Raw genomic sequence first — 27561 nt, 5'->3', positions numbered from 1 at the left:
TCTCCGAGGCGGAAGTGGGTCTGGCGGGACGCTCGCGGCGCTGACTTCCGTGTCGAACTCTGATTGACGTGTGTTTCGCGGATTTCGGCAGCGAGTTTCCTTTGACGGATCGCCCTTTTTGCTCCCGTTTCTTTTTTTTCGCGATCGCTGCGCGAGCTGCGCTGCGCGTTGACGGCTGCCATAATGGGGCAGGTCAAGCGGGGGCACGAGGGGGGATCGGATTAGCCAGAAGTGGGTACGTTTTTGTATTGATTCTTTTTTTCCGAGGGGTCGGTCGGTCTTTTGACCACTTCACTGACCGGATATGGATATGTACATGAGCTGACCTCGAAAAATCAAGACGAACTTCGCTCGGTTTGGAGCGCGCAGAGGTCGAAAATGGACAGCTGGCCGTCAGGGGAACAATACCTTGCTGACCTGTATACAAGCGCGCGCACACACACACACGCTCTCACACACATGAGAGCGTGCGTGCCGACATGCCCTTTTGCATGCTCCTCGCTCCACTCGGCCACAAAAGACGGCAACGCATTTTCTTGCCAATTTCGCGTCTTTTAAGCAAATTATTCATCCCCGCGCGTTTTCTTGGCTCCTTTCTTCCATTTTTCAGAGCGATGTTGCCCGAGGCGCGGTACGCCAGTGTAGCGTATGAGCGCCGCCGGCGATGGCAGCGCGCACCGTGCGGGGAGTGGATTATATAATTCTTTTGACTGGCGTGGCTGCTGAGGCACTGCCGAGGCCTCTCACCATTCAAACGATTCAAACCGGCAGAGGCCTGCTTGGCCAGCACGCTGCTCGGCAGTTGGTTCGAAAGTTATTGGCGGAGGTGAAGAGCGCACGAGCGCCGCCGCGTTTAGGATTGCTGCCGCTAGGGGTCGCGGTGCGGTCTTCAAATCCGTGACATGGAGGACTCTCCACTTTCTTCACTCCGACGCCACTCATTTACGTTCGGCCGTGAACCCCTTGATCTCTGTGTTGCCCCTGCGCGCATGCCTCTCCCTCCCCCTCCCTCGTCCAGCGCGCAAAACATACGGGGCTGGCACGCGCCCAAACGTGAGAGAGCGGGAAAGGATTTGAGCGCTGCTGGGAATGCGGGGTCGGACCTTCCTCCCTCTCTCTCTCCGTTCCTCTCGTTGTCGCGGCGACGTCTGCCAGTCTTTCCTGTCTCTGTCTATGCAGATGGGCGCTTGAAGTGTCCGCGAGGAGCGTGCCTCGGTGCGCGTGTCTGCATTTGCCGCACACACTGGGACCGCGCATTTTTCTCGGTTGTTTCGGGGGAAAAATCGAGTTTTTCTCCAATTATTGTCCCGTTTTGTACCCCACCTTCACCTCGAAAGTTTCTTTTAGATGAGATACTTTTGCATACGGTGGTGTGTACTACCTACGGTCGTAAAATCATGAAGTAATGTAAATTTTTAGAAACAATCTTTGTTTTTTTTGCAGGGTTTTGAGTTGTAGTTGGAAAAATGTTTGCAATGCACACGTGATGATTCAGACGCGGTCCTTGCAAACGCCGTGCCGTGCCGCGCCGCCCCGTGCCGCACACGCGCGTGCCAAGGGCCCTTGAGCGCGTCCATTCAAATGAGGCGGTGCCTTGTTGTGCTTCTCGTGGGGAAATGATTCGGAAACGAAAGCCTTTCACGTCGCTGTTGTTTTTGTTGTCCTGTTTTCTCTGCTTGGACCAACAGCGCGCACTAGTAGTATGTGCGTGCGTACTTCGTACTCAATCATTTTTCGTGAAGCGAAACCCACGGTGCGGATGCATGTGTGGTTGCACTGCTGAGTCCCGGCGCTTCTGTGTTTAAAATTTCCAATTTTTACCAATTTTGTGATTGGAAGGCGAGCGTCCTCACCCTCACTAATTGGCCGTGCGTCTTCGCTAACGACATCCGCCAGAGGCCGCCCTCCCCTCCCCCTCCCCTCCCCAGCGAGGCCGCGAGAAAGGACGGCTGACGGAAAGCAAGGGGTCGTGGAATCAAAAACCATCGTGTAAAATGAACATAAATATATTTGCAATACTTTACAGGAATACCTATAGAAAAGAAAACAAACAAAACCGTGCTTCTCGCTCCCCTTAGCGTCTGCACCAACTTACATAATTAATTACTATTCACATTTCATAATTCATGGACGGCTAGTTGAGTCATAAATTGATGAAATGTGAGAGGAAGTAGTACGATGAGACGGGCGCGTTCGGCGTTCCCGATTCGATGTAACAGAAACACGTCAACTTTAACACAACAGACATCAAGAAAGAAAAGAACACGGAAAACATCCTCGATAGCGACAAAAACTTAACAAACATACATAAGTAAAATTCTATACTTAAAAAAAAAAACTTCTAAGAGGGAAAAGTTTAACCTGAGTTGAAGTGCGCTAAACTCGAGTACACATCACATAATTTGTTCGGGTTATGCAGATTGCAGCGACAAGTTTGCAACCGAGTTTGTACAAAAAGGGTATAAATAGTTACTATTTAAGATAAGTATGCATCTGCGCTAGCAGCCTGTACAATGTAACACGGAGGACTACACTGAAAAAATATCTGCTTGCAGCTAAAAGAATTAACCCTGAACATTTTAACATGTAACGGGATCAGTTATAATTGTACACACAAATAATACATAACAACAAGATGTAGGGCGTGCACTGGTACAATTTCTCTCTATAAATTTGAATCGCGCTCGAAGAAAACATCTAAAGCTTTGATTCTCTCACACACATAACTACAGGGCTCTAGTGAAATGTTGCATGATAAAATGGACAGAGTCTCCTACGGGGGGTTTGGTTGGTTTTGGTTGGGGAGATGTACGTGTGACACCGATTTAGGCCAGGTACAACTTTTTGACCTCATCAATAAAAGTATAATGAATTGACACGGTAACTCAATATGCTTATAAATATTCACAGCATGCTTATTTTATCCTCGAAGAACTTCACTAAGCAACAGTGAGGTGGATCGATGGATCGATCCTCCGGGATGGCCACTCGCGACACGGCGAAGGTCCTTCGTGTCGCCACTGAGTCACTGGCAGTGGAGTGGCGCGTCCCGGGCAGTGCGAGATGGCTTGGCCAGGGGGTAGCCAGGGCCTGGCCAGGGCGTAGCGTGGGGCTCACATGTAGGGGGGCTGCCCCTCCAGGGACGGGCCCAGGTGTCCCGGCGGTGCTGCGCCCCCCCAGGGGTGCTACGCGCGGTACTGCATGGGCAGGTGGGGGTGCGGCCCGGGGGGCACACTGCCGGGGGGCGCGTGTCCCAGGGCGTGCCGCTGCGCCGCGTGGCCGCCGTGGCCGCCGTGGCGCGCGTCCAGCTCCGTGTCCAGCCGCTCCTGCTGCTGGCGGTAGGCGCGCTGCTTCTCGTCGAAGTCCCGCAGTCTCTGGTTGTAGCGCTCGATCTGGTCGCGGAGCATGGCGTCCTCGATCTGCAACAAGCACGGGGTTGGTGAGTCCCTGACTGCGTCGGCTGACTGGCGGCGCCACTGTAAGTGCGACACTCACCGCGGCGGCCTTCTCGTCGAACTCCAGGCAGCCGATGCCCTCCAGGCGCTCCAGGTCGATCCAGCCCCGCCACCGCACGCACACGCCGTTCATGATGAAGTGCGACCTCAGGTGGACCTGCAACACAACAGGGCAAACTTAGAAAGGTCGACACGGCAGGTTGGCTTCGACGCGAGCCCTCGAACGCGCCACATGGCTCCGATCACCGCCCCCTACAAATTGGCAGCGAGCGAACCTGGCGTAATTACAGCACCGCCCCCTACAAAGCAAAGCGGCGATCGGCATATCGGCCGGGACTCGCCGCTACGCCACTGCCCTGTGCTGCCGTCGCCTGACAGCCAGGCCCCGTTCAACTAGCGCGATAATGGCTGGCACGACAAAAGTCAGTCGTATAATTGTGTGTGTAAACAGGGGATGGTCCGCGCGGCCGGGATCTGGATTCCGTTTATCCGGACAAACGCCGTGCTTGGTCCCCTGTCAAGCACCGCCCCCCCTCCCGCAGACCCTATTCAGTTAGCGAGGGGGATGCAAGTGATTTTTCCGAAAAGGCAACACAAAAGTGGACGCGGCATTGTCGACGACGACGGCGATGACACTACGCACCTAACTGGAAAGGGAGAGGGAGGGAGGGAGGGGGCGGGGGGCCAAAACAAGACATAAAAATAAAATCATTTCATTCGTGTTGCATCCCCGCCTCCCCGCCCCGCTCCGCTCCGTCGCCACCCCTCCGGCGGCGGCGCGAGCAGCGCGTCGGTGCGCTTTCAATAAGGCTTCTCATTTACATCGGTCAGAAAAAGGTCAGAAATTTACGACTCGCCGACTTGCGCGGACCGAGTGTAGGACGGAGGGGGCAAGGAACTAAGGAACGGAGCCAAAGTGGTTCTATTTGCTTTATTACTCTCCGGAGAGGAATGCGCGTCACGGTGCAGCAAGGGCGGCGGGGCGGCGGGGCCCCAGATGGCCGGCCAAGCACACGGCCCGAGTAATGGAGTCCGCGGACAAACGAGGACTACAAAAAAACAAATACAACGGACGACAAAAAGGGCAAAGAGGTGCCCAAATAAATATTTGGCGATGAATCAGAAACCAGGCGATGCGCATCCTAGGCATCAGCACCAGCGGATGGAGGGAAAGGGGGGGGGGGTGTTGATTGTGTACACAGAGGGATTATAAATTATAAGAAGTCGGCCTTTGTCGCTAGGCAGGTAGGCAACACAGGCACTTCACCCCGGGGCGACCAGGGCGCGGGTGGGGCCGGCCGGCTGGCGACACAAACCAGGGCGGGGCGGCAGGGGTCCGGCCCGGTATGTCTTTATTGCTCGGAATAGGTTCGCAGGACCTCTTCGCAGGGGGTTGAGGGAAAATAAGGGGGGGGGTGTCTGCCTGACGATATGACAGTAATCCGCTAGCGATCCGGCATATCGCGTTCTCCTCTTCGAAAACACGAGAGCAAAAAGTGGTGCTGCGCGCTGCGCCTCGCCCCGCCCCCTCAGTTTGGCGGAAGTGCCGCGACGCCCCGGAGGCAGGCGGGCAGGCAGCCCCCTTCCGGTCTGTGCTGCACGCCGGGCAGTGGCGGGCTGACGGGCACACTGGCAGGCACGGCCACGGCACGGCCACGGCATGGCCCCCAGGTCCGGTCATCTGGCTAGACTGGCATCTGGCACCAGCCATAAATAACAGATGCAGGCCGGGGCGTGGCGGGGCGTGGCGGGTCAGTAGTCGCCGAACGTGCCCGACGACGACACGGCAACAGTTCCGCGAACCCGGCCGGCCCGGCGGCGGCAGGTTTCCGGGGACGCTGACACGCTGACGGCGGCGCGGCGTCCGACACAAAGTGCAGCAGACGCACAGATCCCCGGCCGGGCGAAGCAAGGCACCGCGATGATGTCGCAAGAAGGGGCGAAAAAACAAAAAAACGATAGAAAGGACGCCGTAAGCCGCGCCGCGCTGCCCCTAACCGCCGGACGACGGCGCGACTCCGCGCTAAAACAAAGCGTCATACATTTCTAATCCCCGCGTCGCCATTGTGTCACAGTGTGTCGGGCCGGCAGGGTCCGAGGCACCCGAGGTGATAAATGTGTGACTTGTAACTGTATTTGTTTTTAACGTGTCGGGCCGCGGGGCTGCAACCCGTCCGGTCGGTCGGCCGGCCACCCGTCCCCTGCCACGGCGTGCCACGGACTGCCACGGTGACTCGGGCAAACGCTAAACGGCTCTAATTAATAGCCCATGGCCATTCGCAGAGGTGGGCGTGGACATGCCCGCTTTGTCCAAAGTGAGTGAGTGTGCGTGTGTGTGTGTGTATGTGTGTGTGTGTTATGTAATAGGGGGCGGGTCAGCAGCGCGATACCCACCCCATCCCTCCCTCGCCTGTCTCCCTTGCACGGTCATTGCGCGCGCACACTCACACTCTCTCTCTCTCCCACACACACACACACACACACACGCCCCCTTGCGAGTCTGGAATTAAATCCGAAACTCCATTTAGAATGCAATCAGAGGGTCTTTACCGTATGCGGCAGATGACCACTGCTACCGCTTCTGCTTACGCTTTCCATCCCGTTCAACAAGGCAGCTAGTTCACACAACACTCCCGGCCATAATAAGGGAAAACATTACGTTTCCCATCGACGGGCACTGGCAGACGGGCAGGCTGACAGACAGACAGACTGGCCGAGAGAGGCAAAGCCCTTTATACATCCACCTGTGAAATGACTTCCAATTGGTGCCTTACAGCGTGCGCTCGGAAATTGGAAACCGAGTCCTACACCGTTTTCGACACAAGTCCGGTGCAGCCGCTGGCCGGTGGAACGGGGTGGGGGGTGAGTACACTCGCAAATACGTGTCAAGCGAAACGGAGAGCGCCAGGCTCCTTGAATTCCGCGCTCCAAATCGAGCTGGAAGGGCCGCGCCCGCCGCGCCGAGGAGTACTCCAGGGATAAAACCACAAAGCCATTCGCCGCGGGGGTGAAGGTACCCGAAGGTTCCCGAAGGTACCCGTGCGGTACGGTGCGGTCAGGGAGTCGGAGTCGGCCGAGGCGGCGGTGGTGGCGGCGAGATGCGGGCGAGGCGCGGCCAAGCCGCAGAAAGGCATCACGCAGCTACGCTATTAATTTTCGCTCGGATTTGCCGCGCTTTCGCGACCACGACGACGACACCGCGGTGGCGGCCTCGACGGCCAGCCTCCTCGCGCGCCCTTCCAGTTGGACTTGCAGAGTCACCTGGAGCCGGAGGAGGCGGCCAGGGGAATCTCTGCGGTGGGCCCTCGGTGCGGGTGCCCGGATGGCCCGGATGGCGACGACGACTGTGAATAACGACGCAAAAGGAGGAGCGGACGCCTATTCGCAGGATGCGCAGCGCCGTAACGCACGGCGGCCCAAAAGGACGGCGACGACGCGGTAAGTGGTTCTGTTCTCACAGTGTACTGTACACCGGGCTCGCTGGCTGCCTGGCTGCGCCTCGCCCCGACGTGATTCCATCTCGCAGGTAGCGGCTCGCCAATGATTGCTTCAAAACCCACCTGTAATCTTCTCGTACCCATTACGCCCCCCTCAATTCCCCCTTGTTTTATATCAAAACCCACTGTGCGTTCGCAGCGGCAGCGCCAACGCCGTCGACGTACACTGAGACTCCCTCAGTTTACTTGAATGACCGACCGGACGTCGCCAAATTTTCAGAAAAAGAAAACAACAAAAATCCTATTTTTTACGGGTTTGGATTTTGAAAATGTGATACAAGGAGGGAGCCCGGCGTGGGCAGTTGGCGTCAGCCTGCGGGATGCAGGCCAAGCTCAGCCTCATCACGGCCAAACTAGATTTCCATTTCGGGACAGCGGCCGTCCGTGCGCGCGGGCCGCCGAGCCGCGGCAGCCTGCTTTACTGAATGGCTCGGGGGCGGGGCTGGCGGGGCTGGCGGGGCCGCCGGCGCGATGGCTCCTAAAAAGGTGTTCATACGCCGAGGCGCGGGGCACGGCGGGCGCGGCGAGGTCCACGATATCGACAAAACAGGATGTCGACGCCAAGCATGTAATTTGTTAGTAGCTGCGGTTAGGCCCCGCTCGGCCGGCGCGCCCCCGTGCAGGCCGCGCAGGCCGTGCAGGCCGTGCAGCAGCAAGCACTCCGGGGCCTCGTTACGCGCGAACATACAGGGGGCTCGGCTGCTCGGCGCGGGGCCCCGGGGGTCCGGGCAGGCAGCGCTCGAGCGACAGCGCGCTCGCAGTGCTCTCGCACAGCGGAAATGTGTTGCGGTTTCCCTCCGCGTCGTTCGCGTCTCGGCGGGGCATAACGGGGAGGTGCGGGGCGAAATGGTCCTATGCAATATGCCATTGAGCGACTTGCAGGCAGACAGACGGACAGGCAGTCAGACAGACGGACGCCAAGCGTTTTACTCCGCGACTTGTGGAAATTAGGTGCATCCCGACGGGGTTGACAGCCACCCAGGTGGCGGCCGCGCACGCCGCGCGCCCCCATCGGGTGACCTCCAGGGCGGCCTCCAGGACCCCCAGGACGCCGACGTCGCGGACGCACAACAAACCGCCCCGCGGGGCGAGGCGCGGCGCGGCGGGGGGCCCCGACACCCTCCCGCCAACCCTTTAGGGTGTACGCGCCTCGCAACAGCTGCCCGCGCCGCGGCGAGGCGGAGAGGCGGGGCGCCCCGCAGCGGCGCGAAGTACTACCCGCGCGGCACGCGAGCACCTCGTCGAGGACCTCGCCGAGCACATCACCGAGCACACCATCGAGGACATCGCCGAGGACATCACCGAGGACACCACCGGACGTCGACGGCGAGCCACCGCCACTCCCTGGATTCACCGCGCGTCCAGATGGCTCGCCCATTTAGCGCCAGAGAGGGACAGCCAACTCCGTCTCTCTCGCGGTAACTCTTTCGCTTCGGTAACGAGGTGTGCCCGAGCGTCGCCCCTCCCGCTTCCAATCTTCCGTTTGTTACAATGATTTCTCTCGCCATTTCGGCGGCGCGACGTGCGCGAGCGAGACAGGCGCTGCGGCGCATGCGGCCGGATCCTCCGCGAGAGACAGAGCGAGAAGGGGAAAAATCGGAGCGGCCGCGTAATAAAAGCGACCGGAGCGAACGTGAGGGTTATCGGATCCTCCGGGCTTTCGGAAGGGTTGGGTGCCGTTGCCTCTTTTCCTCGGGACCGACCGGGACGGTACGGTCATTACGACACGCTCCGGAACAACGCCCGGATGGCGGCAACGCGGCCGCGCAAAATAACGCCGATTTCGCTCGGAACGGCGATAAAACATAAAACCAGACCGAATGCAATAAAAACATGCGATTCTGGGCGCGACTTTTCACACACTGCGAAACGCGCGCGGATGACGCGCGGGGAGGCAATCCGGTGGCAAAACAATTAGTCGCTCTGATGGCGAATCTGTCCTTCCCCGGCGTCGCAGTGCCTGCCTGTCTGCCCCCGCGGGGCCCGGCCCGGCCCGGCGAGAAGCCAAACAGAATGAATTTAATAATGTTATATTAGCCCCCCACTGGGCCTCACTTCGCACTGCACCGCGCCGCGCCGCGCGGGGAGGACTCTGTGCAGCCCGCTTGACAATTAACTCTAAAGACTCAAAGGGGAGCGGGCCACACACACACACACGCACGCACACACACGCAGTCGGGCGGTGGCGACGGCGACGCGGAGAATCGCGACAACCAACGGACACGAGCAGGACGAGACAAAAAGAAATAAAAAAGAGAGAGAATGGGGTCGCGGGGGTAGAAAGGGATGGAAGATGGAAAAGGGGTGAGCATGCTGCAGTGCTGCAGTGGGACGACAACCTGTGACATGACTCAGTGTGTGTCCATTTGCACACAATCTGTCGTCGCCATGCCTCGCGCATCATTATCAGCTGCACACTGACTGTCTCTCTCGCACTCATGGGGCGTGCCGCAAGAGACAGAGAGACGGAGCGAGCGGCTGGCCGTCGTGATTCGATTCTCTGGCCATCTCCGAAAGAAAGGGGAGGTATTTTTGTATTTTGATGAGGTCGTTCGGACGACGCTCGCGAGGTACCGATGATGCATGGAGCAAGCGGATCGCCGACACCGTGAACGTTTCATCGTGACCCCCTTGATGTTCCTTTTTCGTTTTATATTGATTAAACGTTGTTCGCGCGAGTGCACACGCACACACGCACACACACGCGGAAGGGCTACCTGCCTCGCGACGCTCGCGACCACGCCCCCCGCAAAGGGGTTGCCGCTGCCACTTGACTGAGCATCAATGCAACAATGCGACGTCTTTGGAGCAACAATAATGACATTCGCGTCGAACGACGCTTTTGTGCGCTGGTGTGCTTCTGTTGCGCGATTAGAAGGCAGCGTGTGTGTGTGTGTGCGTGTGTGTGTGACCTTAACTCCTTGGCAGTTGCGGAAAGCTACAATTAATATGTTTCCCAACTTGCAACGGAAAGTCTAACGTGGTGCACAGAAGTGAAGGAAAGGGCTAACTCAGGTCGCGGCAGCGGTCTCAATCAAACACATCCGGGAGGTATCGATTGTCAAGGGTACAGTCCGCGCCAAAACGCGTGGAGTGAGGCAGGCCGTCGACGGAGAGGTGTCGCGTCACACCGCGGCCACTGAGTACCACCCTCACGAGGCCAGGCACGCCCCCCCAGCGCGAGGCCGCCGGAGTGGCCGTCCAGGGTGACCGCCTGGGTGACCACCAGGGTGACCGCCACTGGCCGCGCACGTCGCGGGGGGTGGGCACCGGGTGAGCGGCGCGGTCGGGCCGTCAGGGTGGCCGACATCGGCAGCGCAGGTACAGCAGCAGGGCCTCCGCCGCCTCCGCCCGGTGGCCGCCCACCTGTCCCTCCCGGGCCTCCCGCTCGGCGCGCTCAGCGCCATGAAGGCGGTCGAGTAGGTGGCCCGGGACCCGACCGCCCACCGCCCCGCCGGGGCCGGCCGATCAGACGGCCAATTATGCCATCAGCCTTTTGTCCCGTTGCCGTGGCAACCTGCCTTGCAGTGCCTCGGGCCGGATCGGACACGCCGCCGACAGCACCGGCACTGGCGGCAGCACAAAGCACCCCGCCGGCGAAGCCAGCGCAGCGCGCCTAGAAGGCGGAACTCCTTCGGTGCCTCCGCACGGCCATGGATACCCACGGGAAGCCCGGCAAGGCCCTGCGCGTCTTATGGACTGGGCTTCGCCGTACCGCACCTCATGTCGGGAGCGCAGAGCGGCGCAGAGCGGCGTGGAGCACATGGAGGCCTGCCCTATTTACGAGAGCGCGTCCGGGCCGGGCGCGGCGGCCATGGGGCCATAGGACCATGGGCTCGGCGTCGGCCGTGGGCTGGGCCGCGGCGCGGCGGCCATGCTGCGCCGTAAAAGACGAAACCGTTCCAAACAAGACGTGCAAGACGTCGAGGACTTTATTGCTCTGTTTGTTTGTGAACTGTATTGTTGCTGCTTGCTGGGGGCCGGCACTGGCCGGGGCGGGCCGGCCGTGGCTCGCCCTATCATCGCACAATGCTCGCCGTATATCTTCACAGGAGAGTCGTCGCATGGGGCGTGCCGTGCGGGTGCGAGAGAGACAGGGCGACGGATGACGCCAGTCAGGTGTTTGACCCGGCGTTTGACTCGGACCGCCGTCCGCGCCGCCCCCGGCAGTGCTTGCAAGCCCAAACCGCCCCCGAACCTAAAAACGCCCCCGCGCCGTCAATGCCGTCATGCCGTGACCCTCTTCTGTAATCACACCCATAATCACAAACTAATCTCGGGCCTTTGTGTAATTGCTGGCCGATTAACTCTGCATCCCTCGGATCAATGCGTGGCATGTGTGCGCGCTTCGAGCTTGGAGCGCTTCGAGCGATTCGAGCGTCGAGGATCGAGCGCGGCTCTTTAATTGCCGACGGCAATATAAATCCAAATATTTCGACGTAATGACGAGTCGGGTTCGCGGCCCGGCCGACAGCCGGGGAGGGGAGGGGGAGGGGGTGCACGTGCACCACAATGGGGGTGGGGGAGGCGGGCAGGAATGCAATATCAAGAGACGGGGTCGTTCTCTTGACAGGGGATCAAGCGCACAGCGCACCACGACTTGGATGACGGGGTGCTGCAGGGCGGCCTGCCGACGGAGCCGATCGGTACTGACCTCACCAACAACTCCCCTCTCTCCTCAAGGCTCCGTTCGAAAATGGCCTCACCTGCAACAACGAGGAAAGAGAAGACGTCAGTAAACACGATCGCTGATATGCATGGTAATTACAAAATAAAGACGGATGGTGTGGATTGAACGCGTGACGCCGCGAACACGGTTTTTTTTTATGTCGCCGCCTCGCGCTGCTCGCGCTGCTTCCCCCGTCCGATTTGCATGGCGGCGTGTAACGATGCAGTGTAATGCACAACGTGGGACGCCTTCATTTGTCGCCGGCACGGCCGGTTAGGCGCATCCGTTCCGCGCCGCGACCCCGCCCCGCCCCGCCACGATCTCGGCCACCACCTGTGCCGCGCGCCGCGCCCCGCCCAGCAGGGCCTCGGCCGCGCTCCCGGCCTCCTTGATGATGCGGAGCGTGAGGGGCAGCGTGAGGGGGTTAATGTATGCAGCGTCAGGCGCACTTTGTCTGGCGTCCGTCACTCCGTCCCCGCAAGGCGGAAGACGCCCCAAGACGACGTATTACGCCAATTTGTCAGAGGCGGCGGCGCGGCCCCTCACAAGGCCCTCGAGCAGGACGAGGGCCTCGACGAGCTCGACGAGGGCCTGCACGAGGAGATAATGGAAGGGGATCAACTCCCGCGCGCCGGGGAAAAAATGAATTCCCCCGCTGGTATTCGAACCCGTGCTCGCGGCACGCAACCCTGCTGCACCTGCGCGATGGCGCCTGGCGTCGCCGGGCCGCTCGAACGAGGAAAGTGTTTCAAATCAATTAATTGCCAGTTAGGCGGATAGCCATCTGGCCCTCCCGGCCGCCCCGCCTGCCACCTGTCGGTGTCCTGGCGGCCGGCACGCGCCGCTCTCCGCGCGGCCGCCACGACCGGCACGGCCAGCTTGGCGTGCAAGCGAGTGGGGCCCCGCTTCATTAGCCGCTAGGGACGCACACTGCCGCCACACTGCCGCCACACTGCCGCACCGAGGCGCGACGCCATGCTTATGTCGCGCCCTGGACCGCGCTGTCCGTCAAGGAAGCCGTGTCGCTGCACTGATCATCGTTACCCGGGCCGAGGCGGCCGAGGGGCTTCCCGATGACGAGATGCGAGTGGACAGCCACCTGCCGCAGACCGCACCGGCCGCCACCGGACACCACGCGGCGCCCCGCGTCCCCCCCTTCGGTGGCCTCGGCGGGGGCAAGGTGGTCCACTAGACCACCTCCGCGGTGGCCGCGCCCGCAGCACTGATAGTGCTGTCGCCAGGGCGCGGCCTTGGCGCGGAAGTGGACAGGTGAGGGGTGGGTAGTGACCGCCGCCACACGATCGCGGCATCCAGGACGGAGAGCGCACTGATTGAGGGCGACTCCAGTGACGCGGCCGGGCGGCCGGACTCCAGGACGGACTACAGGCCGGACTCCAGGACGGACTCCAGGACGGACTCCAGGACGGACTCCAGGACGGACTCCAGGCCGGACTCCAGGCGCAGACCTTCACTTCCCCTCGGGCCTGGAGGCGAGCCTGGGGGCCTGGAAGATGCACTCGCCGGCGTGGATCGGGTGACACGGGTCACCGTAACCTCGTGTGACACCGAGTGACACGGAGTGACACACAGTGACAGCTCGGATCACTCGACACTTGGCGCTTCCCCCGTCCGGCGGACCAACAACAACAACAACATCCTTGACCAGAGGCGGGACTCACAGACACAAGCACACTCACACAGTCGCGAATAGGCCCATTCCACGGCTGACTCTGGATGCATTCCTGCTGCATCGACGCTCCACCGCAAAACCGCACGGCATGATGGCGGCGAGGCGCAGGGCGTGCGGCGCGATGGGCGTATTTGACTACCACGGCAACCACGGCCTTCTTCTCCTCCTTCCCGCTCCTTTACCTGCGCTGTGCTGTGCTGCGAGCGGTGATGTGCACCTTTGCAAACAGACAGCAGCAGCATCGCCCGGGGCGAGAGCATCCTCCTCCAACAACAACAACAACAATAACACAGCCTGCCGCGCTGCAAGACAATTTATTTTGGCTAAACAGCTTTCGCAGTGTCAACAAACAATAACCGGGGCAGACACCGTCCGACCCACTAACGGGTTGTGCTTGTCTAGACTTTCCCTTTACGGTGCTGCCCTTGTGCGTTTCCAGGGAAAGCAGCCGGGAAAGAAAAGAAAAGACGAGCCTCCTTTGTGACCGCGGGGCGGGGCGGGGCGGGGCGACCAGGGGTCACTGGACCGCGCTGAAAAGGAAGTCGGCCAGCCTCCCCGAAAATTCCGCCAACTCGTGGTAGTCCCGCGCGTTCCGCTGTCGCTGCTGACGCGGCGAGCGCGAAAAAGGCTCCTTGTTTCGATACGCCATTTGCATATCGCAGTGTACCAGCGCGACGATTTGCCGCCACGTCACTGCAAAGCTAAATGACAAGCGGGATACCGGAACCGACTGACGTGTCAGTCACGCGCGTGTGTGTCACCGAGCCCCGCTGTGTGTGCATGTGTGTGTGCTGGGGCAATCAAAAGAGCAGAGCCACCTCTTGACCTGTTTGCAGAATTGGATATATACCTGGCGGCCGTGTCACTGCCGTGTCACCGTGTTGCCTGCTTCCTGCCTTGCTCCTCGTCCTCCTCGATCAATAATAAGGCACGGAAGCTGAGCGTCGTACACACGGACAGCAACAACAACAGCAGCAGCAACAAGATGCGGGGCCGTATTTTTTTGTGTTGTTGTGCAGTGGGGCGGACTTGATGAGCTGGGACCACCCAGGGCATTACGCCACACCTGAGGTCAAAGCGCAGCGAGCCACCCACACGAGCACACACCGACTTGCTCGCACACACACATGCGCAAGTTTCAGGGCCTGGAATCGTTATTGGCGAGGCCCGATAAGTCGAAGTGGGCGTGATAAGTCGAACTCGACCACGGTGAGTCAGGATGAGTCGAAGTCGGCGACGATAGGTCGAACTCGGCGGCTCTTTGGCGTCGTCCCGACGGCCTTGCCCCTGGCGGGTAGGCAGCCAGGCGGCCGTCCTGAAACACGACGCGGCTGAGGATGAGCGCCATGAGCGCGCGGCTCGGATGTCGTCGACGTCGCCCCAACTGGAGTGCGTGGTGGCGGCGCGCGCCGGCCTCGGCCTCGGCGGCGCGGACGGACGGCGCACGCCCCACCACAACAAATCAAAATAAAAATTTTAAAAAGGCGCGCCTGTGAGGGAAAGGCCACGGCGCGCCGCGCGGCCCGGCCGTAAAAAGAGACCCCTCCCTTTTCAATTGAGCGTCGCGTGCGGACCATTTTTTCCCGCCCCGTTTGTGTCTGGCACACTGTCACAGTGTCACAGTCACGGGCCGAGGCCGCCACGCCACGCCGTCTATAGGCAGAGCGGTTACGCCCGGACGCTCAGCGGCCAGGCCGCGCGCCGGCTGGCTGGACGTCAACCTCGCGTGGAAAAAGCGGAAAAAGCAAGCGAGCCGTTTATAGGTTAGGTTGAACAAGCCGAAGCGAAATTACGTCCTCTGCGACAGACACATGTAGACAGACAGACACGCTACCAATCACTTTCAGTGTCCTTCGCTCCACCGTTCCGCCGCTCCGCCGACGAGGGCTGTCCCGGTGGCTGTCCCTCCCCGATTGCATTATTCCAGAGCTGGCAGCACCGCCCGCCCGGCAGCCGCGTCGCTGCGTCTCTCTCGCACCCTTACGGAGAGCTCCACGAGTGCGACAGAGACGGGACGACGAAACGACTCTTCTGCATCGGCCGGCAGGTCCGTCGCGGGGAAGGGGACCAAGGGGAAGGGGAAGGGGACGGGGCTAATGAGGAAGTGCACTGCCGGGCGTGGCGGGCTGCCGTGCCGCCTGATTTCGAAGGTTCGTTTCGTCGCTGCGACTTTGTCGCTCTCGCGGGGCGTCCCGGAAGAGTGCGAGCGAGACAGAGCGACGAAACGAGCCTTCGGGACGAGGCGGGCTGGCTGGCCCAAGGGGCGAGCGGGTTGACACAGACGCAGCAAATTACCGTGGGGCTCGTTAGAGTGGGGGCATGCGGGTCGTGGGGGCGGCGTGGCGTGGTGCGGCGCGGCGCGTGCACTGCCACGCCCTCGAGGGGGAGGAGGCTTAGGACCCGGCCGTGGCGGTGGCGTGGCGGTGGCGTGGCGGTGGCGTGGCGGTGGCGTGGCGGTGGCGTGGCGGTGGCGTGGCGGCGGCGTGGCGGTGCCGTGGCCGTGCCGTGGCGGTGGCGTGGCGGTGCCGTGGCCGTGCCGTGGCGGTGCCGTGGCGGTGGCGTGGCCGTGCCGTGGCGGTGGCGTGGCCGTGCCGTGGCGGTGGCGTGGCGGTGCCGTGGCCGTGCCGTGGCCGTGCCGTGCGGCTGGCGGCACATTCAACCGGTCACGCGCGCGAGCGGCGCAAGCAGCCGCGCCCTTTGACCCCCCGACCCGCCGCGCCGCCCCGGCCGCCCCCCGCGGCGTCGACGCGTTTTGATTTCCTCGTTTGTTATTGTGACGTCTTCCTCCTCGTTGACGGCCTCGTTGTGCAGCAGCACGGCCGGGCAGCGGCGTAGCCGCGCTCCCCGCCAACGAGCAGACATCGGCGTAGCTGAGCTCCCCGCTGGCGGACAGACATCGGCGTGGCCGAGCTCGTCGACGTGGGAGTCCAGGTGGCGCGCGGCCTGCTTGTCGGCCTGCTTGTCGGCGCACAGCGCGCACCAGGACCGCGCACGCGCGGAAGGACGCCCGGGTGACGCGCGGGGTGTCGCGAGGCCTTTGTCTTCGGCGCTGCACCATTTTTATTAATGATCCCTCTTTTCGCATTGTGTTTCTCTCTTTCCTTGTTTCCGTCATTATTTTGGCGGGACAAAAGCGAAGCCCTCCGCGGCGTCGCGTCACCAGGGCGCCGTGCCGCGGCCCGGCTGGGCTCGGCGGCCGCGTCGCTCGACTCGGCTCCGATTCACTCGGATTTTCGCCCGTACAGTACCACAGTACGTACAGCAGGCCCATTCCGGACCGCGCTTCGACGCTCTGTCTCTCTCGCACTCACCGGCCGTCGCGCAGGGGTGCGAAAGAGACAGAGCGACGCTGGCGGCCGAATTACTCGTTATTACGCGGTGTCTCGGGGTGTCAGCACCTCGCGCCTGCCTGGCTGCCTGGTACACTGGTAATTGCCAGCCCATTACGATGCTCTTCTGAAGGGCAGGACGTGTGGCGGGGCAGATGGCACGCCGCCATGGCACGCCGCGGCACCAGTGGCAGACACTCCACGCGACGCGCCCTGCCCGGCCCTGCCCAGGATAGCCAACTTATTTGCCCCGGTTCGGCTCGGCTCGGCTCGCACAATGCGGGACTCAATGCGTAACACAGCTTCCTGCGAAACAAACTCCAAGTTATTCACGTTGGCCTGCGTCGGGATTATCCGCTGCCGGACCACACACACGCCACGCCACTGCAACGAGATCGAGTCCGAATCCGCGCACAACACGGCCGAGAACAACGCTGACGGCACACAACTGTCCCTGGAAAAAACTGAGAATGCGTCACCGTCGTTCAACGGCAACACGTGCGCGCGCGCAGCGGAGCGTGGGTGAAAAACTCGGCGCAAAAGGACGAGGAGACCAGCGAGGAGATGGCAGGGCGGGCACGCAGGGCACGCATCGGGCCGCCGCAGCATCCGCCCGTGCCATCGTGCCACAGTGTGCCAGAGCGTGCCACGGCGTGCGCGAAAAGGGGGCAGGGCGTTTCCGGTGGAATCACTCAGGGTGACTTATGCGAGACCGTGGCGTGGCGTGCCGACTGCAGCTGTCACGGCCCGTCGCGTCACACGGCCCGCGTCGCGCGTCGCGGTGACGACACGACACGCCGCGTGACGACATCGGCGATACGCAAAAAAAAAACGGGAGCGGGCACATCTGCAGCCGCCACACACGCAGCGCCGGCCCAACATGAGGCGCGTATCGGTGCTGGCAGAAATGGAACTTGCCACTCAACGCCCGCTGGGGTTTCTAATCGTCGTATTTTTCGCCGAGAAAAATATAGAAGAAAAGTTAAAAGCGTCATGAAAGGCGAGGCGGTGGACGGACGGGGCTGCCGGCATTTGACCGGCAACATATTGCAGGGCGATAAGAGGATGTGAACGTCGACGGGGAAGGCAGTGACGGCCGCCCGGAGGACGAGGCCCGGGGCGAGCGAGGGCGAGGGTCAGAACGGGATCAGAGCGCTTTCGAGAGCCACTTATAATGAATTTTCCGTTGACGTCGCCCGCGCGGCCGGCGCGGCCCGCGCCCCGGGGGTCCGGAACCCGGCCGGGGCGGCTCTCCGGCGGCGCGGCGGCCAAGCTGAGGGGCGGCGCGGGCGGCGGGGTGCGCGTCGTGGGGGTGGCAGCGACGCACAGCGACGCGCAGCGACGCCGGGCCGCCGCCCCAGGGCAGCAGCAGCAGGGGTGGCTCGCCGGCTCGGTAGTCGCCCCGATAATCCAAACATATGAATGCTTCTCACAATATAATCCGACACGGGATGATAAACAAACGCCTTGATTGAGACGTCGTGATCGCCCAGGCGGGCAGCCGGGCCCTCGGCCGGCCGGGCCGGTGCAGCGAACGGAGCGTCACCTCGCCGATCAACACTCCATCCGCGTCGTTGAGGGCCATAAGCTGCCCGACTGATTCCGAGAGTGGTTTTCATCGCTCTGCCTCCGTCGCACTCATGTCCCGAACAGGTGCGAGCGAGGAAGCAGAACGACTCGGAATCAGATTGCAGTCTTGTTAACGCATGTAAATCGGGACATTCGTTTCCCACATTGGAAAACGCCTCGGACGCTCCACTCCGGCGGCCGTGGCGGCCATAGGTCGCGCCTTATGCCTAATGTGATCAGGCCGGGCACGGACGGGCAGCGCAGGGCGGCGCGCGGCCGCCTTTGAACGGCCTGCCGGCGATGCCCTATAAAAATCATAACTCGCCATTCGGACACGTTAACGCCCTCGTTACATTTTATTCGGCAGTAAAGGGCAGGCAGCTCACCTGGCCGTCGGCCGTCGGACCTCCACTCGGCGCGGTCGGTGTCCGAGACAAAGAAGGGGCAGAGCAGACTGAGTCGTTTTCGTCGCTCCGTCGCTCTCGCACTCACGCGCCGCTCCGTGTGGGTGCGAGGGAGACAGAGACGACCCTCAGTCTGCAGCGCCCCGGCCGATGAGGGCCGTAATTGCCGCCCAGACTTTTGGAAACGGACATAAAGTGACACCTGGCTGACGCGGCGCGCTGACGGCACGCCGACGGCGCGCATTACAATGTGTCAGAATGTTCAAGTTTTACTGCTGCGCCCCGCCCGGCCGCCCGGCCGCCAGCCCGCCAGGCCCACCGCCGCCGCCGGGAGGAGCGAAACGTTTCGACTTTATCGCAAGGCGGAGGGACAAAAATACACGACGCGCAACGCGCAAGGACATAGTGCTGCCTTATTCAGCTTGAATCGGCGGCCGCCACGCCGAGGCAAGGCTGTGCCACGCTGTGCGCGTCGTAACTGTCCGCCGCGCAAGCGCAAGGCCGCGGCCCACGGCGGCCAGCACACTGCAGACATTTTGGCGCTGTCCGCGCTGTCCAAACTTTGCGAGACGGGCGCTTGTCGGCCAAACACCGCCACCACCTGGCCCAGTGGCCCTGGCCCGCCCGTGCCCGCCCTGGCCGCGGCGAACTCGATCCCAAAGTTTGAAGTGCTTCATCCATCGAGCACCGCAGCCAAGTTGGCGCCCCACAGTGGGCCAGAAGACCGGTGCAGGCGGCCATTGAGCTGCAAAGTCGCTCAACAGGACTCGAACCGAACGTGTGACCCCATCAATGGATTCCTCATTCGGAGAGCAATCCATTGGTGGGGTCACACGTTCGATTCGAGTCCCATTTAGCGACGCTGGAGCTCAAAACGCGTCTGGAGTTTTGGCCGCCTCCACCGCTCTTCTGGCCCACTGTGCGCGCTACTCCCTACCGTCTCTCGCACCTCTACGGGACGCGCCATGAGTGCGAGAAAGAACGACGAAAACGACTCTGCTGCTTCCTGCGCGTTATCGCTCGCATCGCGCCCCTCGCGCCCGTTACTGCAGCGCGTTCGGCGAGGACGCGAGCACACACTTTGTCATTACCCCCTCCACCGCGGGCTTGATCCAATCACGGCCCAGAGATGGGGACGCTGATACGGACGGCTGTAACTGAATACCCCTTCGCGGCGGCAGCGGCGGCAGCGATGCCTCTGTGGAAAACGTTACGTTTTTTGTCTTTTTCCGCCGTTGTTTTCAGGGTGGGCTGTACTCGCTGCCGGCAATGGCAGTGGGCCGCACGGAGCCCACGGGCCATGCTCGCTGCACCGCGGCACCGCGCGTGCAATAGCGCGGATTCCACGGCGCTGCTGCCGCTGGGGGTGGCGGCGCGGAGTGGCGGCGCGGGGTGGCGGCGCGGCGGGGGGTGGGTCAACCAAAGGGGTGGAGTCGGGGGGAGGCGCGGGGGACGCCGCCGACGACGGGAAACAAAATGGCGTCGGTGTGGCTGCCCTACCGCGGTGGCGGTGCGGCGCGGCAGGGCGCGGCGCGAGGGTCGGTATGGCGGTCGCTGGTTGGTGGGCTGGGTGCGGTCCTATTGATCGCCCGGTACACTCCGGTTAGAAAGCGTCGGCGCCCGGCGGCGTCGCGACGCCCTGCCTGGCTTGCCTGGCGGTCGGTAGGGTCGGTACAGCCCGCCGAGGAAGCCACCGCCGCCGCCGCCTGTCGCCCAGCCGTCGGGACTCAGTGGCGTGTCGGATTGCCGATATTTCTGTCAGTAATCGTCGCCAGCACCTCGCCGCGGTGGAAGGGCGGCGGGGAGCCCTTTGGGCCTTTGGGCCCTTGGCGGCGTCGCGGCGTCTCGTGCCGCTGCTCGTCCTGATGGCCCTGGGCAAGGCCCCGGCCGTCCTCGCCGCCACAACGCTACACTGCTCCAGTCGGAATGCGCCTCGGAGACTGTCGGAGACACTCGGCCGTCAAAGGCGCCGCCGCCCTTTGATCCGCTCTGGATTCTCCGGATTATCGCTTCGGACGCCCCGGGCGCGGCGCGGCACGGCACGGCACTGGCGGCCCGATACCAGATCGCAATGACACAATGGGACGCGCAGCACGGCGCAGCCTGGAGCCGGCATTCACAGTGACACTGCGACACTCGAGCCCGGAGTATTGCTTCAACAAAACACCTGGACGGAGCCTGAGTGGCCGGAGTGCAGGGCGAGTGGAGTGCGCGCATGCAAAAGTCGAGTGCATCACTGCAGCTCAGCGCAGCGGCGATCGAGTGCTTTCGGGCCGCGACGCCGCACAGTTGGCGGCAAAATCTGTTCAGGTGGACACAGTTATTTTTCGCTCTGTAGGAGGGTCAGTTGGGGTAATTATGGGACACGGGGTAAAAATGGCACAGCTGATTCTTGGTGAAGGGTTTGCATTTTTGAACTCGTGCAATGCGAAATGTGATGTTTTTATTGTGAAAATAACATTTGGTATGGCATGAGTTCCAAAATTTCAAATCTTGACCAAGAATCAGCAGTACCGTTTTTACCCCGTGTCCCATAATTACCCTAACTGACCCTGGGGAAATCGCAATTTGCCCAGTAAGCAATGCATGCTCAGTTCTCTCTGCGAGACCTTTTGAAAATGTTACTCCGACATAGCTTTGTGTCGGTCAGCGTTCCAGGTCACTTTTCTCATCTCGGCGATGCTACGCCGTTCCGCCACCCACCAGCAGGCAGCCAAAGGCACCCAAAGGCAGGCAGCCCAATTACTGTGGACCTCAGTTAGGTGGATTAATTGGCCCACTGGACCGTGGCGGCCCAATTTGACGGCCGGCTGCTGCTGGTGCCGCGGCGTGGCGCGGCCAGAGTGTGGCACGGGCTGTGATCGCGTTAACGACACTGCCGCGTCGTTGTTTGGCCCGGTCGGCCGCACAATGCGCAATGCTCCCCTTTAAAACTGCGAATAATGGGAGCAGGGGCACTGGGGGGCACCGAGCGGGCACCCACCTCTCCGTCCGGCCGACTGGTTCCGAGAGTCGCTACGTCTCTCCCGCACCTACACGGGACGCCCCGTGAGTGCGAGAGAGACAGGACTCGAGTCGGACGTGGATTGCGTGCGGATGATGGCGCTCGCTTTGTCCGAGGCACTTTAAAAGGGGCAACGGCTGCCTGGCCAAACGGAACGCAGCGGAACACCGCCGTCACCCCGCGCCGCGGGCCTGCGTCACCCCCGCCCTCCTGCCCACCGGCCCGCCCCCAAACAACACCTGCTGTGTGCCGCTCGGTTTCGCGCCGTCCGAGCCTTTGCAGTGTCTCATAAGCACCGGTCTAAGCGCAGTGGCACCGACAAGAGAACGGGAAGGGCGTTCACAGATAACAATATCAGACGGTAGCGTCGTCTTGAGGCGGGTGCTGTCGTCGGTTTTCAGCTTCCCTAGCCGGAGCCAGCGGCCAGCGCTACGACGACCCCTGGCTAAACCGGTCCTCGTCGAAACTGCGAGAAAGCTTTTCCCGTGATGCCCGTTCGCTCGCCGCCGCGTCCGTTCGCATTTAGAACAGCCATGACTCCGCCACTGGGAGGGGGAGCCCGCTGGCGAGGCAGCCAATGGCAGCCGATGGCGGCGCGCGGAGCCGCGAGAAGCACCGCGCCGCGGGGCCGCGTGCGAGTCGGGCTAAACGGGCTTGGCTTCCCGCCGCCTGGACGCCGCCCGGACGCGGCGCGGCCAAGACCAGTGGCCATGCTTGGATGCAAATGAGAGCCCGACCCCCCACGCCCCGCCGCGTCGCCCCGCCGCGTCGCCCCGCCGCGTCCGTCCGTCTCTCCGTCTGTTTGCATTATGACATCGGCGCGATAGGCCGGTCCATCATCCCTCCCCTGAGCTCATAAATATTCGCTTTGCCGCGAATGCTGCGCCGCGACTGACTTGCCCCGTGTGTAATCCCGTCGAGGAGCTCCACGCACGCACTACACTGTCGGCAACAAACTCACCTTGCCGTGCTCCTTCTCAAAGTCGCACTCGCGGCCGTGCTCGCCGTGCGTGTAGCCGTTGGTGCCGGTGTGGAAGACGAGCTGGATGTTGGTCCCCGTCGCGACGAACGCCTGCGCACAGCCAATCCAGTTAACGGGGAATCTAACACATGCAATGAGACTCGGTGAAGAGAAAAATACTGACCACCTCTGTGTGGCCTTCCCTGCAGCCGGTTTGAAATCTGACTTGCCGTTCTTCTGTGGGCCTGTCTCTGTAACCGGTGTAACGTACCTGCCAACAAACAAAACAACCAGCTCAGTATTCGAATAAGACAGTCTCTAATACTGCAAATGCATGCACGTGGCACATAACGCGGCCGAGGAAGCGAGCTCTCATTTCGCGCGACTGCTGTTCCACGAAGCACTAAAGGGAACACACTTGGTCGGCATCCCCGCTTTACGCCATTAGACGCTAGCGAGCGCGCACTGGCGGCGACGCCTAGCGGTTTGAGGTTAGGAGCCGGCCTGGCCTGGAGCCCGGAGTCTGGAGCCTGGAGCCGGAGGGGCCTAAGCCTGGACCGAGTCGTGGGATGGAAGGCATCCCGGCAGCGCGCTCGTGACGCCGGCCCAACTCGATTAAGGCAAAACACAGGTAATCAACTCGGCAAACACATCAGACTCATCACGGGGGCGGGGAGGGGCGGAGCCGGGGACACGTGACAAGCAGCCCCTTCCGCCGCGGCAGGACCGGGCTCGGCTCGGCTCGGCACGGCTCGGCACGGCCCCGCTTTGAGGTCCTCATTTGGAGGTCCCGTTGACAGCCAGGCGCTCGGAGGCCCCATTCGACACGCGGTGGTGAATCAGGCCCCCTCGTGAGGCCCCACCGCCCCACCAAATGAAGAGCCGCCCCCCGTGGCGACACGATGCACCTGCAGCAGAAGCCCGCCCGCTCTGTAGGGCATACACGTACGGCTTCAGCCTTGGCGCGAACACCCTGTCCCGTGCCATCGAAATTTTGACTCATTTTAGAAGTTAAAATTGAACCGGAATTAAATTTTCATCTTTTGCAACCAATAAAACATGCCAGAGCAATTTTGTTTGACATTCATTGAACTTTCTAGATTTATTTGCTCAGCTGGCTAGAACGGTAATATTTGCCGCTACAACAACGAATATGCGCTGACAACCTATCTTTTGGCCGGTGCCGTTATCTGAATTCAGCGTACCGCACTACGCGCGCATGCTCACAGTGTGCCCACGCCGCTCCGTGTGTGCCGCACCGCACACGTCATGCCGTCGTTCTCGTTTTCGCTTCCCAACTTTGTCGGGGGCCTCGTGGGCCGCTGCAGCTTCTTCCGAAGGCTTCCGTCGCGAATAAATCGAGTAATGGCGAAAGAGCGCACGCCGGCCGCCAGCCCTGCCAGCGCCACGCCACGGCCGCGCCACGCCCCTCCCAAGGAAGAAAAAAAGGGTTACCGAAAAAGAAGGGGGCAACTCGGGTGATGAATTGCTGCGGGGCTGTCGAGGCCCACATGTGGCGACGAGCGCTGTACTGCGAAAACATTGTGTCACCCCCCATGACCTCCAGCACACACTCCGGCAAACTAACAGAAGTGAACACAACGGATTTGGGAGCGTTTTCTTTTGTTTTGGGGCAGTAGGTGCGTGTGCCGGCGAAGCGGGCGAAGCGGCATTGGCATACGTGACCAGCGGCACTGAGGCAGTGGACGGTGGGCCCCACCACGGCCACGGCTGTGCCACGGACGGGGCCGGGCCGGTCGGGCTCGCTCCGCAAACACAGATAAACGCGACAAAAACGAGACACCGGCGGCCCGACCGCCGCTTGCCCGCCCATCTAACGGATGATCGGCAACCCCGATCAAACGCATCAAAAGACGCCACAGCCGCCGTGGGTTGCGGGTTCGAGTCCCGGTCGAGCGGTGCATTTTTGTGGCCGCGGCTGCGAAGGGACCTGAACGCAGGGCGCCGCGACGTCACAGCGACGCCGACATCCGAGGCGGCCGCGTGTGGCGATCCAGGATGCATGTCCGAGATAGGCCTGTGGTGCCTGGGGTGGGCGCTGTAGCGAGACGACGCACCTTTGAAGGTGATTAAAAGCCACAGGTAATCCACAGGTACTCGCGTTATCGTCTTATCTCGAGCAAACATGGAAAGCAGGCGGTGAAAGCGCAGCCTGGCGCAGCCCTTCCATTCCCCGCCATTCTGATCGGCACTTCGGGAAACGACAATGCTTGCACTGCTCACAATCCGACCTGGCTTGCCCGGCTTGGCTTGGCTTGCCCACTCCAAGGCGCTCCGTCAAAGTCACGGCCGGCCAAACTTTCCAGCAGCTGGGGGTGGGGTGGGGCGGGGCGGGGCGGGGCCGTCCGGCCAGACATCGCGACACCTCACCTGCCCCCTTCCACCGCGATCACGGCTCCGCGGCGTGAATCCCCAAAACTAGTCCACTGCAACAAGGGGCCCGGGGCCTAAACCAGCCGCGAGGCCCCGCGCACTTTCACACGGAGGAGAAGAAGAAGATGACGGCGATTGTGTTTGAAATGGTGACTCTGGCATTCCTCGCCAAGGCTGCGCGGGGCGGCGGGGCCGGCGGCGGGGGGCGGCAGGGGAAGGGGGCGGCGCGGGGCCCACCCCCCGCAGACTCAAGGGCTGAGGGACGCCCAGGGCAGCCCAGCCATTGTCGCGCCCACAAAGGCAAGCGAGGCCCCCTTCCGAACGTGACTTTGGCCGAACAGTCCAGAGCGCTCCCAAAACGCGCCGAGTAGTGCAGCGGCAGCGGCGTAGCTGTGCCATCGCGGCGCGCGGGGTGGCTCGGCTGTGCCGGGGGCTCTGTGTTTTGGTGACATGGGGTCAGCCCCATGACGTCCCGGCTAGTCCCGGCCAGTCGGGTGCAGGCCCATGACGCGCCGTGGGCTCGGCCAGGCCCTCGGCCAGGCCGTCGGACAGGCTACCCGTGACGCACCGCGCTACTGTACAGCGGCGTCTGCCCGGTCTGCCCGCGTAGTGTCCAGCGAGACGTGCTAGTCGCGTCGCGACGCCGCGCCGGCGAGGACCCAGACAGGACCCACGCGGAAAACTACCGGTGCTGAGCACTGCATGCGCCGCGTGCGCCAAGAGGGCGGCGGGTACTCACGTCGCTCTCCCGGCCCAGCCTCCGGAACAGCTCGTCCTGCTCGAACTTGCCCTTCTGGTCGGGCACGACGCGGGGCATCTTGAAGATGAAGCGGGGCTTGGGCTGTTCGTACAGGCCGATCTGGCCGATCTGGCCGATCTGGCCGATGGAGTCGAAGGGCAGCATGCTGGCCAGCGAGGGGTCGCCCATGTGCATCGTGGCGGCGAGGGGGTCCACTGCGAAGCCGGAAGAAAAAGCCGTCCGTCACTCCGCGCCCTTCATGCACTTGGTGGCGCTGCACTGTACTCCGCTTGCAGGACACACATACACACACACACACACCGGCTGGAACACCACCACCGGGCGACGCCACGCCACGACGATGTCGCTACGCGCGCGCTCGAAAGCCAGACACAGGACTGCACGACACACGACCGCACTTGACGACCTCCACCGCGAGACTGACTGCTGCTGCAGCAGCGGCAGCGTGCAGCGCGCCGCGCCGCGCCGGGCCTCGGCGTCGTGGACCCCCGACCCCCATCGACCGCGGGTGGGGAGAGTGGTGGGGTGGGGGCGGGGCGTGGCCTGGCGGCAGGCTCCGCCTTCACCCCCTCCAGGTCCTGACGGTCCTGGCTCGCAGTCCCGCCGTCCCGCTCGCAGCCCTTGCAGCCTCTCGTCCTCTCCGCGGCCGCGGCGGCGTCGGCGGCGTGCTCACGGTGTTTCGTGGTGTTGCGCGAGGCCCCTCTCTGCCTCACTGAGCCACCTCTGCGGGCCTCCGCGCTGCCCTACCGCCCCGTGATCGTGGCTACCCGCCTCCTTGTCCTGGACACCTCCTTGCCGCCTCCTGGTCCCGGCCACCTCGTCGCGCTCCCCGTACCGGCCCACATTGCAGCGTTGGGGCCGTTGGGGCGGACGGGCCTACGGACGCCGTTTCCGCTTTGCAGCTCGCCCGGAAATGGCGCGTTCGTTTCCCGGGGCGCGGACCTACATTCCCCTTTCCTCGTTTTGTGATTGGAGGTGGCTTGTGGATGTGGAGCGCGCGGAGCGAAACAGCGCAGCGCGCAGTGCGGAAAGTCGCTGAACACAGCACGACGCGCCTCCTCGGCCCGATCATCGATGAATGGCAAAAATGAATGGATTCCCCGCTGGTTGTCTTGGTCGGCGCGCGTCGGGGCTGGGCGCCCTGGGCGCCGCGGGGGTGGGCCGAGGGGGCCGTCTTCGGCGCCGGTGTCGCTGGAACTTGTTGCTTTGGGGGGCAGTGGGGTGGCGGGGGCGGGAGAGGGCGGCGGCGTGCGCGACCCCGTGGCCCCGTCAGCACCGCCTCGCCGTGCTCGCCGCCGTGAGGCCTGTCCTGAACCCAATCTGGTCAGGTTAGGTTAGGCAGGCATGTTCGCACCTTCAAGGAGTGTAAAAAGCATGCTTCCGCGAGTCTGCGAGGTGACACGGTCTTCTCAGAGCATGACTACCCCGGAGATGATTGTGAGTGTGTTCGTGAAACCCGGTGATTAACCTGGCGTCGTGTTTACCCAATACGCGTTATGAAGGGTTGGTAATGATGGAGTGCCGATGAGGTCCTTCCCGCCTCGAGCTGCCTGCCTGCCAGGGACCTGGCGACACGCTAATGACACATCCACGGCATATTTACTCGCCCCGGGCGATGTTATGCGGAGCGCAGTACCAACTGTTCCTCCCCGCGAGGACGACGCGTATCCCTCAAGGCCTCGGGCTGTCCTGTGTTTGGTGTTGTAAGAATTGAAGAGAGAAGCTGACAACCAATGAAACAAATATTAGGATTTCCAGAAGAAAATAAAAATTGCAATGACTGGCAGGAATGACGGCACACGTGTGTTACGACAATTCGCTTCTTTCCG

The 27561-nt window shown here is 62.2% G+C and overlaps 1 protein-coding gene across 1 annotated transcript; it reads right to left on the bottom strand.

Moving 5' to 3' along the window:
* Positions 1-1990: 1990 nt before the first annotated feature.
* LOC117642780 (protein big brother-like) lies at positions 1991-26167 on the bottom strand. The gene is made up of 5 exons (XM_034381316.1): positions 25712-26167; positions 22763-22849; positions 22579-22689; positions 3496-3612; positions 1991-3419 (listed from the first exon to the last, which is right to left on the bottom strand). Exons 1-5 carry the CDS (start codon positions 25904-25906, stop codon positions 3186-3188), a joined length of 744 nt encoding a protein of 247 aa, XP_034237207.1. The 5' UTR covers positions 25907-26167; the 3' UTR covers positions 1991-3185.
* Between the last annotated feature and the right edge of the window lie 1394 nt (positions 26168-27561).

This window comes from Thrips palmi, unplaced genomic scaffold (genome assembly GCF_012932325.1).
Source record: "Thrips palmi isolate BJ-2018 unplaced genomic scaffold, TpBJ-2018v1 HiC_scaffold_16, whole genome shotgun sequence".
NCBI classification, from domain to species: Eukaryota; Metazoa; Arthropoda; class Insecta; order Thysanoptera; family Thripidae; genus Thrips; species Thrips palmi.
Note: the sequence above shows the minus strand (reverse complement) of the source record. Positions and strands in the feature narration are given on the sequence as shown.